This window comes from Aptenodytes forsteri, unplaced genomic scaffold, assembly GCF_000699145.1.
Source record: "Aptenodytes forsteri isolate BGI_AS27 unplaced genomic scaffold, ASM69914v1 Scaffold80, whole genome shotgun sequence".
NCBI classification, from domain to species: Eukaryota; Metazoa; Chordata; class Aves; order Sphenisciformes; family Spheniscidae; genus Aptenodytes; species Aptenodytes forsteri.
The window spans coordinates 610,529-625,122 of NW_008795026.1; the positions used below are offsets into that span (position 1 = coordinate 610,529).

Here is a 14,594-nt window from a genome sequence, read left to right on the forward strand (position 1 = left end):
TAAAGCCGCACTGACAGTGATGGGATGCCAGCACTTCTGGGAGTGGGACTCTCCTGGCAGGCTGCTCCTGCCAGCGATTTCTATCTAGAATAAAGAATTCAGAGATGGTTTCCATATCATGGTGCGTATGTTCGCTCGTAGTAGCCATAGCAAAGACATTACTTCATATGCTTTATAGGGAATACTGTCCTGCAAGCGGCTTAGCGTATAGCCTCTCCTGTTGTGAAGTGCAGCTCGTCCTTGACCTCCAGAAATTCCTTCCAACCAACACTTCCGTGATTCAGTGATCCTTCGTCTTTTCCTGTGGCAGGGCCTTGGCCCGACAGCTGCTGGGTTTGTAAGTTATTTCCCTGTCTTGGACCGACTCCGAGCCAAAGGAAATAAAGCTGGCAAAATCCTCCAGACCGCTGCACTGCAGTATATCCCCTGCCGGGGCCTCTAGAAAGGATGGAGTAGGAGCTCACCAGCCAGCATCCCTGCTTGCTGGGGGCGGACAGCCCAAGCCCTGGCTCCGTCCCCTCCAGCCTGTTGGGTACCAGGGCTGAAGCTGGTCCAGGACGGCAACAGACACAGACCGCAAAGCCAAAAATGAGACCTGGAGAGGTGTGTCTTCGGACACACGTGTCTGAAGTACAATTCCTTGGTAATTTTCCTCCTGACGTGACACAACTCCACCTCTCCCTCTTCCAGACACGGCCAAAGGCCTCCACTGAGGAAGCTGTTTAGGCAAAACAAGAAAACAAAAAAGAACTAGCCCGTATTATTTCTCACTAACACTTCATTTTGAGACCTAGTATTTATTCTCCGATGCCCAAGAAGGAGATTCAGCCTGATGGATTTTAATTCTTTATTTTAAAATCTTTTCACACGTAGCAAAAGTTTGGGTTTTTTGAGGAGGAAAAAAACCACAGAATCGTTGACTATTTTCAGAATGGCTATAAAACACATATGCTTTTCCAAATATTTGTATCAGGATAGAAAGTAATATAAATATATATGTGTGTATATGTATATAAAAATAAATGATTTGGTAGTAACAGATTCAACTAGGACAGTTTCAGTGAGGGAAAGAAACAAAATGGAAAAAAATGTATCACAATTTTGTAAATCCCTTTTTTAAAGGTGTTCAAAATTTTGACCTTCCACTGAGCATGAAAGAGGGGAGGAGAACCACAATTGCCACCGAAACGTGTTTACAATAACTATTTTTTCTATCATTCATAGATGTCACACTTCATCAAGTCACTGTGACAAGACAGATATGAAAATGTCAGAAGTGCATACACTCTGTTTTTTACATAGAAGACGCTGCATGTTTAAAGCACGTATTTTATGTTTTAGGGCTGTTACCTCACTTTACCCCAAAATAATTATTTTAGCCTACAAGACAATTGTAACTGCTTGGAGGAAAACAACAGTCTGACACCAGTAATACTTGCCCGGCATCCGAGCCAGGCAGACAGAAGGGCCACGGCACAGAGAGCTGGGTGATAACGAGATCTTGCTGAAGCACCGACATCTTTCACAATTATTTGGAATATTGCATTTATCTACTGAAAGTCAGGAGATTTAGAAATTCAGCTCTTGTCTTTCCCTTGCAGAAGCAGCACTTTCCCTGTTCGGCGATCACCAGATCATCTCCTACAAAGCTGACTCTTACTATTTTTGCTGCTATTCTTTTTTCCTCATTTGCAGCACCCCAAGTCCCAAACCTCCCGTCAGGGCTCGCGCAGAAGACGCCGCACGAGGTTCAATCTGCCAAAACTCTCACTGTTTTTGGTATAGCCTCCTTAGAAGAGGGTGCAAGGGACAGAGGAAGAAAACCCACTCGTCTTATCTCCATCCCGGACCCTGGCCGTGACAGCGGGTCAGTGTGCAGCCGGTCCATCCCTGCCGTCTCTCCTCCATCCCACCCAGCAGGCAGGATCCCTCGCAGGGTGCCAGCACGGGCCATTGCCTCCCTCTAGCGTCTGCAGCGCAGCCTCCTGTGCCTGTGTTGTTATTAATTAGTTACCGGAGTCCTTTCAGCTCTCGAAACAAGAGGAATCTGGTTTGGTCCTGCGAGTAATGACCCATAATTAATGTTTATAGACACTCCAGAGTATGAGAATTCACCGAGCCCCAGGAGCGCCTGGGGATCAAGCAGCCTCCAGAAACTCTTCTATAATTAACATTTAACGATTATGCAGAAACCCGGAGGCAAGCAGCTGTCTCCGCTTCTGCGGGAGAGGCCTGAGGGCAATAGGACATGAAGGCGAACTATTTAGAAACCCATCATCAGCCTAACTTTTCACGGACTTCTCACTTGTTCTAGCACGAGAGAGAGGTGCAAACGTCACCTTGGCACGATGGCAGCAGTTACATTTGTGGGAGGGACTGAAAAACACCCAGCTCCTGGGCCTATCCAAAACTGGCCCCTGACGCTAACGTGAGGTGCGTGAACAAGCTTCACCATGTTCAGGTCAAGGGCTGGCTGCTCTCAGCCAGGAGGAACCCGCAGCGGCGCGTGGACAGGACTTCACAGCACCCCCTGGTAAAGGACCATTCATTGACAGGGTGGGTGAGGAAAAGGCAGGAGCACACATTTCTGTCTGCACCTCAGCCCTGGTAATGCTTTAAAACAAATCCTGGAAAAAAAAAAATCACATCCAGATGCAACTTTAAAAATGTAAACTAGTAAAACATTAAGCCGTAAAATCAACATGAGTCAGCGGCTGAAGTAATGAACGAAGTGGCAGAGTTCAAGCAACTGCAGATACATAAGCAAGATTCTTCTCTTCCCAATTTAGAATGTATGTACTGAAAATCTGTTTAATACACCAACGGGTCCCTTTAAAACACAACTTTGGGCAGAACTCTTGCCCCTCACCCCTGAGCACTGAGAACTGATGAGATCCACTAGTCACTCTGCAGAATTCAAGGCTAAGTCTAACAAGCAGAGCAGTATCAATGTTGCTCCTGGCCTTAGTCACAGAAATACATTAGTGATCGTGGTGGCTAATTAAAATACGCTCTTTCCTATTAATGTAACATTAGCCTTTATATTTTAAACAGCCCACTTGATAATTTAATACACTCTTTATGCAATATTTATCCCTGTACCTTTGAGGCATCCCCAAAGCTGATGTGTTTTGGAAGGCTCTAAAAGGTAAAGCAATTTAAGATCTGGACCCACTTAGGTGCACAGCTGTTCCCAGTCAAGTCAATGAGCAACAGCATCCCACACTTTGTGTAGCAAGGACTTTCACTGAAAATATACATTTTAAGACTGAATTTCTACTAAAGGAAGGCTCTTTTGTAAACATTTAATAAGATCTGGGAATATAAAATGCTAGTATAAGGTCACTTAACCAAACGTGACCTGAACAGAGACAGACATGACCAACACGGTACAAGGTCTTTCCTTACACTTCCTGCTTTCAACGAGCAAAAAATAACCACTTACTGCAAATCTGAGGGACTGCCTCAGAAAATACTAGTGCCAAGGGATTTATCCTGTAAATGAACATGGGACAGGAATATTGTGACATAACTTCAGGAGGAAAACATCCACAGAAAATAAACCAAGCTCAGTAATTCTGCATTAGTTATAACTACGAGGATAATTGCTCTAATTTTGCAGATACTGCTAAGAATAATGGGAGAACCGTTCACTTCTTCGCAGTGCTTTGACAATTAAAATACGCTTCTGCTTCTCTCAAAACAAAGACCGAAGGAGACTGTCTGCCCTCAGAACAAGCGTGGGCCAGGGAGAGCCCACACGCATTCCCCTGTGCTGCCCAGCAGCCGGGCTGCAGCGCAGGGCAGGGGACATCGTCTCTGGTAGGGCAGGCTGCACCCCGCTGACGAGGCTGCCAAAATCAGTCACTCTCATGGCACTGGCCATTCACAAAGCAGGAATCAGAGTGAAACCTCAGTTCCGGCAGATCACCGGGCAGCCATGGGATTTCACTGGAATTTAAAAAAAAAAACCACCAACCCTAGATGTTACTATAGCCATTAAACAGTTTTTAAAATGATAGGAAATATTTATTTAAGAAAGCCTGCAGTTTGAGGCTCTGAGGTCTTATTAAATGCTTACAACAGAGCCTTCTTGTATTAGACGCTCAGTCTTTAAATGTATATTTTCTTTATTTTCAGTGAAAGTGCTTACTACACAAAGTGCTGGATGCTGTTGCTCACTGAGCAGGAACATCCTCACAGTTGCTTTATTTCCCCTTCCGAGTTACAAAAAAGTGCTAGAGAAAATTCTTTGCTCCTGGTCGCAGGCTCCAAACACCAATTGCGAGGATCCAGGTTCTGAAGTGGTAAAAGACCCTGCGTGAACGACACCACGGTCCGAAGGCACAGCCAGGATAGATTATAAAAGAGCACCTAGCTCTCATGACTTTGCATCACGGCAGCATGAGGGATTTTGCCAGTCTCATCCAGAACCATTTTTTGGTGCAAGGATTGGTGTAATCACAAATTGTAATGAACCGTAAGATGCTTGGAAACTCGTTCTTCATGGTTTTGCACTTGACTGGAATCAGCCGTTTGAGACGAGCACCTGAAAGACAGGTCACACAGGCAGAGGATTACACAGAGCCACAGTCAGATCCTGTATCCATTTTCTCCCCACAGCAGCACACACATCACAAGATCCAGGTCTGCTCCCGATTTTGTGTCATCTCGTTATAATGCAACTAGCTCTCACCCTGAAGAGCAAGTTTCTGAATCCCAAGCCCTCTGCTAAGAACATTTCACTCAAATACGTAGCAGGGCCCCATCTAGCATGCATCGGGCAGCTTGCAGTTTCTTGTGGAACGCAAACAGGAGTATAAGGTCCTGACTACTTCCAGGTGCGTATGAAGAGAAAATTGAGAGACTAAGCTCCTTCTAGATGGTCAGCTTTGCTGGGTTATCTCCAGTTCTTTTTCCTCCTACTGCGATTCACTCAGGCTGCAGACAGTACCCACCGATGACAAGGGGCTGCGAGGAATCACTCTGCTAACACAAACTGCTTTTTTTGAGGCATCAGACAACTCTCCCTGCGATTGCCACTCCTTGAAGGAGCAGCTCTTCTAAAGAGGAACCTCTCCCCTTACAATTCTCCATAGGGACACCCGCTACCAGCTAAACCGCCCAGTGCAAGTCATGACACTGAGACCTGGATGAGGCAAGAAACCAAGATTTCATAACGGCAGCAGATGCTTAAGTAATCTGTGGAGCTCCCAGAACTTGCCACCAAACCCTTCCACGTGTTAGTTACCCCACGCAAACAAGTTAACTCTGTGATTTCTGTAAGCCTGTACTTACACGCATGTTTTTACTGGTAGAGCTCAGGTCATTACAGATGGGCATTTCTTTTGCTGTCATTCTAATGAAAGGTATGATGCCAACAAAAAAACTGGTGAAGAACTAAAAGGACTTTGCTACCAATTTTGATGACTGGGGGCTGATGCAACATGCTAGGGGTGTTCAATGGATTAACGGCCATCGTATGAAATTATTGTGTCAAGGAAGACAGAGCCAGTTCCTAGCTCTGCCGCTGGCTTCCAGTTTAACCTCTGGCACGTCACTTATAATACCATGTCAGATACCTCATCTAGAAAAGAGACTTTACATGCAGACACTCCTACACTTATTACATATCCTCCATACTATTAGGCTGTGCTGCACTTACTCCCCAGCAACATACACAAGTGTAGGATAACTAGTGGTTAGAGAAAAGCAATCTGAACAGACTCGACAGAAGTAAATTGATGGCTTTTCAATTCAGAACAAAATATGTAACAGATTTTTCCAATCCAAGTTGAAGATTCATTCCATATTTTGTTTACCTATCCACAATACTCAAGGATCTCTGCAAAAAGCTGCGTGTTCATTACCTGCTGCCCTATTCCCAGCATTTACTCACACCCTGAATTTATTATAATACTTTTCTCTTTAGTAACGGATTTCCTGTATGGATCTTAAAGCACTTCACAGGCCTGACGTGCAGCTGCAACGTCTCTGAAGCAGGCAGCGTTAGCCCGCTTGACAGCTGGCGCACTGAAGCATAGCCAGCTAAGCTCCTCGCTCGCGGTCATGCAGAAGGTCAACGGCAGGGCAAGGAACCAAGTCCAGGTCCCTGCCTGCGCAACGAAAATATAAAACCTCCGTTAGTTTTAATGGCTGCTTCTAAAAGCGATAAATGTCTGTTTGCTTAGTGAAGGGCATTACACCCAGGGCAAGCCCTGTGCCTGGGTGGACTTTTCATACACGTGAAACCTAAGTCAGTGGTGAGAACACAGATCTGAGACCGAGTTACCGGTTCTGTAACTGTCAGTTATTTATTTTCTCCTTTCTCACCTGTATTTATCTAATCTGTTTAAACACATCTGAGACTACCCCTCATTCTGCATTTGTGCAGTGCCCAATAAGTACAGCACTGGTCTCAGCTGGAGATGTTACTGTAATAAAAATTGTAATGTTGATAAGCAATTTTAAATGGGGTATTTATGAGATCTTACCTGGGGAAAGACTAAGAGCAAATTTGGTCTGAAAATCACATTCATCACTTTCCAGGTAGTCATCTGAAATGACGACCACCATCCTCCGACACCTGAAGATAAAGCAGTCGGGAGAAAAAAAAATACAATGTCAACAGGGATACTTCTCATTCTCACTGGTAGAAGTATGTATTCCTTTGAATTGCTCCGGTGGAGAAAGGAACCCGCCAGCTGTGTTCCAGCAGGAATTAACTACAGGGCAAGGACTACAGATAGCTACGTTACACACAGAAACCTGATTACAGATACACACTCATATACTAAAAATGAAGAAATAGCAAAGTCCAGATTGTCTGTGCAATCTTTATTTGATCCTCTGTCTATATTTACAAACTATGCCATCTTAATTAGCTGCTTACATGCTGCCTTTATTGACTGAGCATAACCGGTACTTTTTAGTATTAGAATGAACTGGACAGAGCTTTACTGTACTCACATTACTGTGAATTCACCTTGTTTCATAAATTTGAGCTTTATTCTCCAATTTGTTGCTTACATTCATTTGAGGTGCCTGGTTGTAAACTACACGTTAGGCTCTTTATGGAAGGCTACGCTGTACAACAGCCAGGACAGTGAGGCCTTACACGGGTCTCTGTTAACGCCAAGCTACCTCCCTCTGAAAGGCTGATGTTTAAAACCCAAACACCTGCCTTGGGATTTTTGACTCCCTGTCTGGGGAGTTGCTTTTATGTCCCACAGCTCCCACCACGCCCGCGTCCCACAAGGATCCCTGAAGTCAGTGCCAGAGCCACCACCAGTGCTGTCCCCTCCAACTCCACGCTGCGAGGTGGAGCTTACTCAGCCTGGAGCTGTATTCATTTCCGGATCACCTCCAAGGATGCGACTGCAGGATATTCCAGCCAAGAGAAAAGGCATCAAACGTAAGCAGCATCACTACAGTGGCATCCTCCTTGTGAACGCAATGAGGCGACACGTTTGGGAATGCTCGAGTCTTCCTTCTGGAGCCAAGAGCATAAAACAAACCCCATAAAGACATCCTTGTGGATTTTTACTGCTTCACTGGCACCACGCTGCAGACATCACGGTAAAGTGAACCTAATGTTCCATTACACTCAGCTGTCCCAAACAGCCATGGTTCACTTACCTCCTTTCTATAAGTTCTCCGCTGATGGACCACACACATGTTCCTGGCAAGACATCCCGATCAAATACACAGAGCTTCAGTTTGAACTCTGTTTGCTCCAGCTCCCTGATCATCTCCTGGACAAACTGAAGGTCTTTCTGACAGTAGCAGATGAAGGCATCAAACATCTCTGTTCCGTTCCCTGAAACCATTAAAAATTTAGCTGTCGTCTTCTACTATAAATGAAGTTAACTCCTGTGGTGAACTTTCACTAGCTCCCACAGACTTTTGACTCAGAATCAGCTCTGACAGACAAGCTCTGGCCAAACTTGCGAAGGTAATTTAACATTTTACCGGACCAGCTACCCTTCGGCCCAGACTCCTGCCCATAACAGGGCTGACAGGAGGTAACACATGTCTGTGCCTTGACCGCTTTGTTTCACAGTCCAGGCTATTCGCATAAACCCACATTTGGTGGCAGTGGCTAGGGAAGGGTAGCTGAGATGCAGACGTGCAAAATCTGCAGAGGCAATAACATCCAGCCACAGGGAAGGGGGGGATGCACAGGCTGGGAAGAGCTGGAGGGAGCAGAGTACCCCAGAGGATGCAACTCAGTGCCCCGATGCTCCAGGATTTCACTGGGAGTTACGCATCTAAAATATCCTCGTGGCTCTGGGTCCTACTTCTCTAGTTCAGGTCACAGAGATTCAAACTTCCCAACCAAAATCCAGGAATGTCCTGACACCTGCTGTCTCCTGAGCTACGAGGTAGGCCTTGAAATTTGGACACTGATTTTTATGGCTAAGATGTCAAACTTGGGTACCTGAAGTCATATCCTAAGTAAATGGCCCTGTTTTCCAAAGACGTTAATGGCCGGCAGCTCTCGTTTATTTAGCACTTATCCAAATATTGAAGTGCTGTACTTTAAGGGCAACGTTTCTCATAATTCAGTGCCTTAATACTGCTGGATAGTTTCCCACTGTGTTATTTTTTTTCCATATCAATGTCACTACATATATTTTCAAGTTTTATGTCAGTTAAAGCCTGCCACAGTGAAAAAATAGGTCAGGCTCTAAAAGCTGCCGAGAAAAGTATCAACCCAGCAGGCAGAGCCAGCCCAAGAAGCATCCAGTCAAGCAGAAGGGTAACTGGCTGCCAGGTCAGTCAAACTGAGGGTACTGTTCTAGGGGCACAGCGCTAACTTGGGGGTCACATCAGGCAGAGCTGCCGTGTACAAACCCCAGCACATTGGTCTATGGACATTTGGGGTTAATCATGTCCCCACATACAGCAGAAGTGGCCGCCCAAAGTCGGACTGGCCAGAGGAGCATCTGAAGAGGTGAGCTGACACATCTCCATTCAGCCTCGGCTGCTGCTCCGTCTGTCACAGAACTTTATGGGATGTCCGCCTCCTCAGCCCGCAGCTGCACACGCAGCCCAGCATGCACGCATACGGCCGCGTGCACAGCTCGGCGCGGTTAGAAAGGCAGAAGGCTGCGCACGCAGCCCTGCAGGCATTTGCACACGCACATGGCTGCGCATGCAGAGCTGCACGCACATTTGCACATGCACATGGCTGTGCATGCAGAGCTGCACGCACAGCCCAGCAAGCACACACACAGAGAACTGTGCTTCCTCTCTCCCCCCCCTTCACACCCAGCCCTACTTCAAACCCTGCTTCCTTTTTGTTCAAGGTGGTTAAATCTGCTGAAGACAGGGCAGCGTAGCCAAGGCAATCGGCTCTGACATCCTTCCCCCTTGCCTCCAACCCACTGTGCTTTCAGCAGCTGTTGCTCTGCGCCAGGCTGTGCTAAGGGACACATTTCTGGGAAGTCTCCTCCCACGCGTGTCCAGTGGGCTCTCTGCCAGCCTGTTTCTGGGTACGGCGTTCCCTAGGGTCGCTTTTCCTCTCTGCCCCAGGGAACAGGAAAAATGAAAATGCCTGCAGATCACCAGCTAAAGCATTCTGGCCTAGGCTGTGAAAAGGCATGGGTAGTAATGAAAGCAAACAGGTTTTCTGCACTTCTCACGGGGATCTGCTACAGCTGAAGGCAATTCCAACATGAGGTATCACGCAGCAATGTAATCATGGGTGCTTACCGTACGGATCGTCCCTGGTGGTGATGCCCATCAGTTCTGAGGTCTTCGGCACACTGCTGTCTACTGCTGGCACTTGAAGCGGCTGGTCGGCCTGCTCCTGCTTCCTTTGTAAGTACTTCTTACAGTCCTCCTCTGCAAAAACACACAACCAATGCGAGAGGCTCCTGTGACGGTGGTTTTACACTGCTGGAGCTCTTTAGAAGAGGAATAGCTATTTCATGGATCAGGGATATTAGAGGGAAAACCCCTGTCTGGTTTTTGGTACCCGTTTATGGATCTGATGTCCCAGAATTTCTCTCACCCTTTTTTGAACTTCTTGATGCTGCCTCCACCACCTCCTCTAACAATTAATTCCTGAAGCTCACTCTTGCTGTGTAAAGAAGTACTTTCTTTTATTTATTTTAAATCAATCTCCTCCTATTATCCTCGGTTCTAGTATATCCCAGTACACTTTAAACAGCACGCACCATGTGCGTGACAGGTCTCAACTCTACTGCCTGCTCTCATTGTTACGCATTTTGGAGGATTTAAAATCATCAAATAATTGGGGGGGGATTCTCAATTAGAAGTCTTCATGTTGTCTTTTACTACTAAATATAGACACACATTAGCCGATTCACACCATCGGCCTTCGTCAGACAGACCTGCAGGTGACGAGTACATACACTCACCACATACAGGAGGACCATGTAAAGTTCTATGGAGCCCCTGAAATGGGCTTTATATTGTGCAACAACTAGTGCAGACCAGGTCTAACATCCTTAGCTCAGGCAGAGTAGGTGGGTACATCCCCTCTGGGATACCTGCAGGGCAAGCAGGCCTGTCACGTTCGCTGCTGTGAACTTCCCAAACAGGACAGTGATGGACACAGATCTATTATGAACAGATTTTGTTTAAAAATGAATGATAAATCTAAACGTAAAGTCTTTGGAGAAGTGACAAGAAACCCTGCAGCCTCTGTCACTCTGCAATATGCAATTACAGAAGAACTTGAAAGTAAAAGGAGATTTGAAACCAGGAATTAACAAAAAGATGAAACTCCCTAGAGCCCTCTCCTTTACTTAAAATTAAAGAAAACAAAACTACAAATATCAGTCAGAAAAGTACTGATCGCTCAGAGGGTTAGGCTGGCACAGCTACAGAGATCGCTGGTACAACAGCAGCAGCAGAGTAAAGGATCTCCTGGAAGCGCAGGATGCGGGTGGGAGCCCATATGCACTGCTGTAACACAGCCCTGACCAGGAACGAGCGGGTCTGCAGGACGCCCAGCTCCTGCTGCCCCTTCCTCTGCTTCTATCTCATCGTTTTGCATCTCCTGACTGGATTAGCCCCAAGCTAGTAAAGTGTCAGGTCTGATCAACGCTTTTCCCGAGGCTGAGGCATTCCCACTCTCCCCCTTCCTCCCCAGTCCTGCAGTGGAGAGAAGAATCGGCCGCGTTCTCTACCAGCCAGAAGGTTCAGATTTCAGGTCTTTCCTCACTAAAGCACAAACTCACGTCCCACCTCTCTGCCAGCTGCCTGTTGCCATGAGGTGTGTGCATTTCGTGTCCGGCAAGTCAGTGTCCTTGAAATCATGATTAAAGCCACTCTGAATTGGCCAATGGGTTCAGAAGTTCCACAGGAAGGACTAGCACGCAGGCACCACCTTACGTGTCCCTGGTTCCCTAGGTAGCCAGCTTCACAATCCAAAATATTGCTGAATAGGCAAGAGCAGGCAATTATTTAAAGGCATACCAATACTAGTGCTCAACACAGAAATGTTCATTTTAAGCGTCTTTGCTCCGTGTCTTCTCTCCTTGTTTCTCCCACCTGCAAAAGTGGCATCTGTGCTGGCCTGACCTGCGTTGTTTTAGATTGGTGCCCAGAGCTCATCACCACACCGCTCATGGCTGACACGCAACACTCATTAACGCAAGTGTTCTCCTGATTCAGCTAGTCACGCCTACCCACGCAGTTTTGATGGCATCATGCTGTAATCCCAGACCCCATTTATCCCTACAGGATAAACCTGAGGGCTGGGCAAAGTTTGCAAAACAAAACACCGGAGCCTCACAGTTTTATTACGAGTGCAAAGTGGGGGCCCTATCGCACTGAAAGCACCAACAGGTCCAGTGAACCTGAAAGGATGAAAGACATTCACTAATTTGGCACGGATTAGTCCCCAGTTGGGAACAGTGCCTGATTGTACAAGAAAAAGGGATGCAAACCCACACAAAGAAGTAGCGAGAAACTCCTCCAAGTTAAGTTGTCGCACTCCACCCAGCATCTAACACACACAAGTCCAGGCTTTACATTCCTCCAAGGGTCAAACAAAAGCCTGAGGTATTGGGGAGAAAGAATAAAACCATGAAACCTGAAGTGCCAAATGATTAGCATGATGAGAAGAGAGAGAAAACAGACCCAGTAACTGTCAAACGGGAAAGTACCACTTTTATAACAGGTCAGGAGGAAACAAAAATCATTTGAGTTTCAGCAGGAAAGAGTGAGCACAAACGTACCGAAGCAGAGAGCTTCACATCCCTACAGGCGATTGTACAACGAAATAAGCTGCTGGGAAAGATCACACGTAGGGCAGATCTGCCAGGATGGAAAAGCCGCATCCTCCAAGTATCTGTACCCCAGATAGTGGAACAGGGGAGCTGCTAAATACAGCCCTGCTGTACAGAGCAGCCAAAAGTGGAACTATTCAAGGCCGCAGAAGGTACCGATTTTTAGCATCCCAAGAATAGCCAGGAATGGAGCACGCGACGAGAAGACAGGGAACTGGTTCTGCAGTAGAAACCACAATCCAAACACGTCCTCTAGAGCCGCACAGCACCAACGAGTTGTGTTTAACAGGGGTGCTGCGTCCCAAAGGAGCCTGGCTCGTTTGCCCACACAAAGGCATCAGGTGTCACTTGAGAGATCCCAGAGTGTCCGAGACATTTGTTATGGGCTACCAGGTACGACACTGGACCTGTGGATGACCTGTGTCCATCAGGAGGTGGAGGCCCTGTGAGGTATCCTGAGGCCTCTCAAACGACTTGAGATGCCTTCGTGGGGGAAGCCGAATCGTGCCCCAGATCTGCACCTCCTATAATAAAAGCACAGACCACAGAAACCTCAATACTGATGTTTTCTGATTCTGAGCTGAATCCCACTGCAGGAGTCCTAACGGCGTAAAGAAAGATGCCCTTGGCATCAGGAAATACCGTGCATAAGAGTGCCTGCAATTGTCCGTTTCCTTCCCTCTTACGAGTTTAAATACCTCCAACTTCTGCAAGAGCTCGGAGCGCTAGCGACAGGTCACAGGCCCTAGCTGCAATCCTCAGCCAAAAATAATAAAAGAGAGGCATGGCCACGCTGGGTCAGGCCGAGGGTCCACCTACCCCAGCACCCTGCCTGCAGCAGTGGTCAGAAACAGATGCCATGGGGAGAACATGAGAATCAAACAAGCGTACAGTGATATTTTCCTGAAATAATCTATCTTTTCGGTATAATCTACAATCTATTTTTATAATCTATCTTTTGGACAATTTGCAGTTAAGGAATTTCTGAGTCAGAGGCAATATTTTTGTGTTGAATAGCCCTCAGTGGGTCCTTCTTCCACGAATTTATCCCTCTCTTCTTAGCAGCGTGACCCACCGCCGGGCTAAACTTGTGACTTTCCTGAAGCCCAGGTTCCTCCCACTCATCCTGCTGCTGTCTGTTCAGGCTCTGACGAAGACCGTCCACCACGTTCCCTTCCAGTGGGCCAGCTCCTGAATTCAGGGCCAGAAGAAGCCCAGGTGATGCCCAACGTTTTGTGAAGCCCCAGCTCTCTCGCACGGCTGGAAGCTTCTGCTATTTGTTACGAACCTCTGACCGGTGGATCACGAAGCGCACTGATTTTTTTGTCTTTCCCAAACCCGAACCTTCGGAGTGCGTTCTTGATTAGGAAGAACGGCAAGCGTATGGGGAAGTCCTCAATCACTTCTTGGTCAGGCTCTCTACATAGATGAATTTCTACATCTTCACTCATCTCCATGAGTAACAGGAAATGAGCTTTATTATTTCTTCATTACTAACCCGGTAAACTATATTATACAACACAGGACTCAGCGGAGCCTCTGCCTTTAGAAATCCTTCGGCAATGAATTTCCCCTTCTGATGACAGCTGGCTTCCCTCTGAATTTCTGTGACCATGAAGAATACGAAGAGTCTACAGAGAACAAGTTATCAAAACAGCACTAGGACCGTCATACTGCTCACTGACCTACCTCAATTTTTTTCAGTTTGCAAGGAAATTTTTTTCCCTTCCATTATCCAGTTAATTATCTTTCCCTTCCATTACCCACACATCCCTCATCTCTCCCTGCAAATACCTTCCTATCACACAGAGCCACACATCAGAATTTTCACACTGTCCCGTGTCCGTGCAAGCTGTCTCCTGGCTGACCTGGCCCACAGCGTCCTTTGACACGCAGAAATTTTATCAGTGAAGGTTGGGGATAAGACGAGGCTCCGGATTACTTTGCAGGGCTTACGGTTAGCAGAAATGAGGCTCCTATAAAAACACCGAGGAGGTCACTCCACAGTCTGGGAAGGGCTTTTCTTTCTGCACGGGATTTTTTCTTAACATCACCTCCCCGGACAGAGCAGCAAAGACCAACGCAAACAACATCCCCTCTCTCCCAGGCATCAAGGAAGCACCGAGCTCAGCCGGGCCCTGCTGTCGCAGAGGGCGGCAAGAGCTGCACGCAGCGTCCCGAAGAGAAACCCGAGCCCAGAGCCCTGGCGAAAGACACGGCCCCTCCCGCCCGGCCCACAGCAGCCCCACAGAGGGACGGGCAGGCTCGGCCCCGCTCCCCTACGAGCGCGGTTTGCGGGCGCTGCGGCAGACCCCCGCTGTCCGCTGT

At 47.1% G+C, this 14,594-nt stretch overlaps 1 protein-coding gene across 1 annotated transcript in view; it reads right to left on the bottom strand.

The window, feature by feature from the left end:
* Positions 1–849: 849 nt before the first annotated feature.
* The window catches only part of MYD88 (myeloid differentiation primary response 88), a 15,674-nt gene continuing 1,929 nt past the window's right edge, over positions 850–14,594 (bottom strand). Inside the window, exons 2-5 of the mRNA XM_009275969.2 lie at positions 9,718–9,849; positions 7,639–7,819; positions 6,495–6,586; positions 850–4,549 (exon numbers count right to left, since the gene is read on the bottom strand). Of these exons, the coding sequence (XP_009274244.1) occupies positions 4,395–4,549; positions 6,495–6,586; positions 7,639–7,819; positions 9,718–9,849 (560 nt within the window). The 3' untranslated portion in view covers positions 850–4,394. The remainder of the gene's footprint in view (positions 4,550–6,494; positions 6,587–7,638; positions 7,820–9,717; positions 9,850–14,594) is intronic.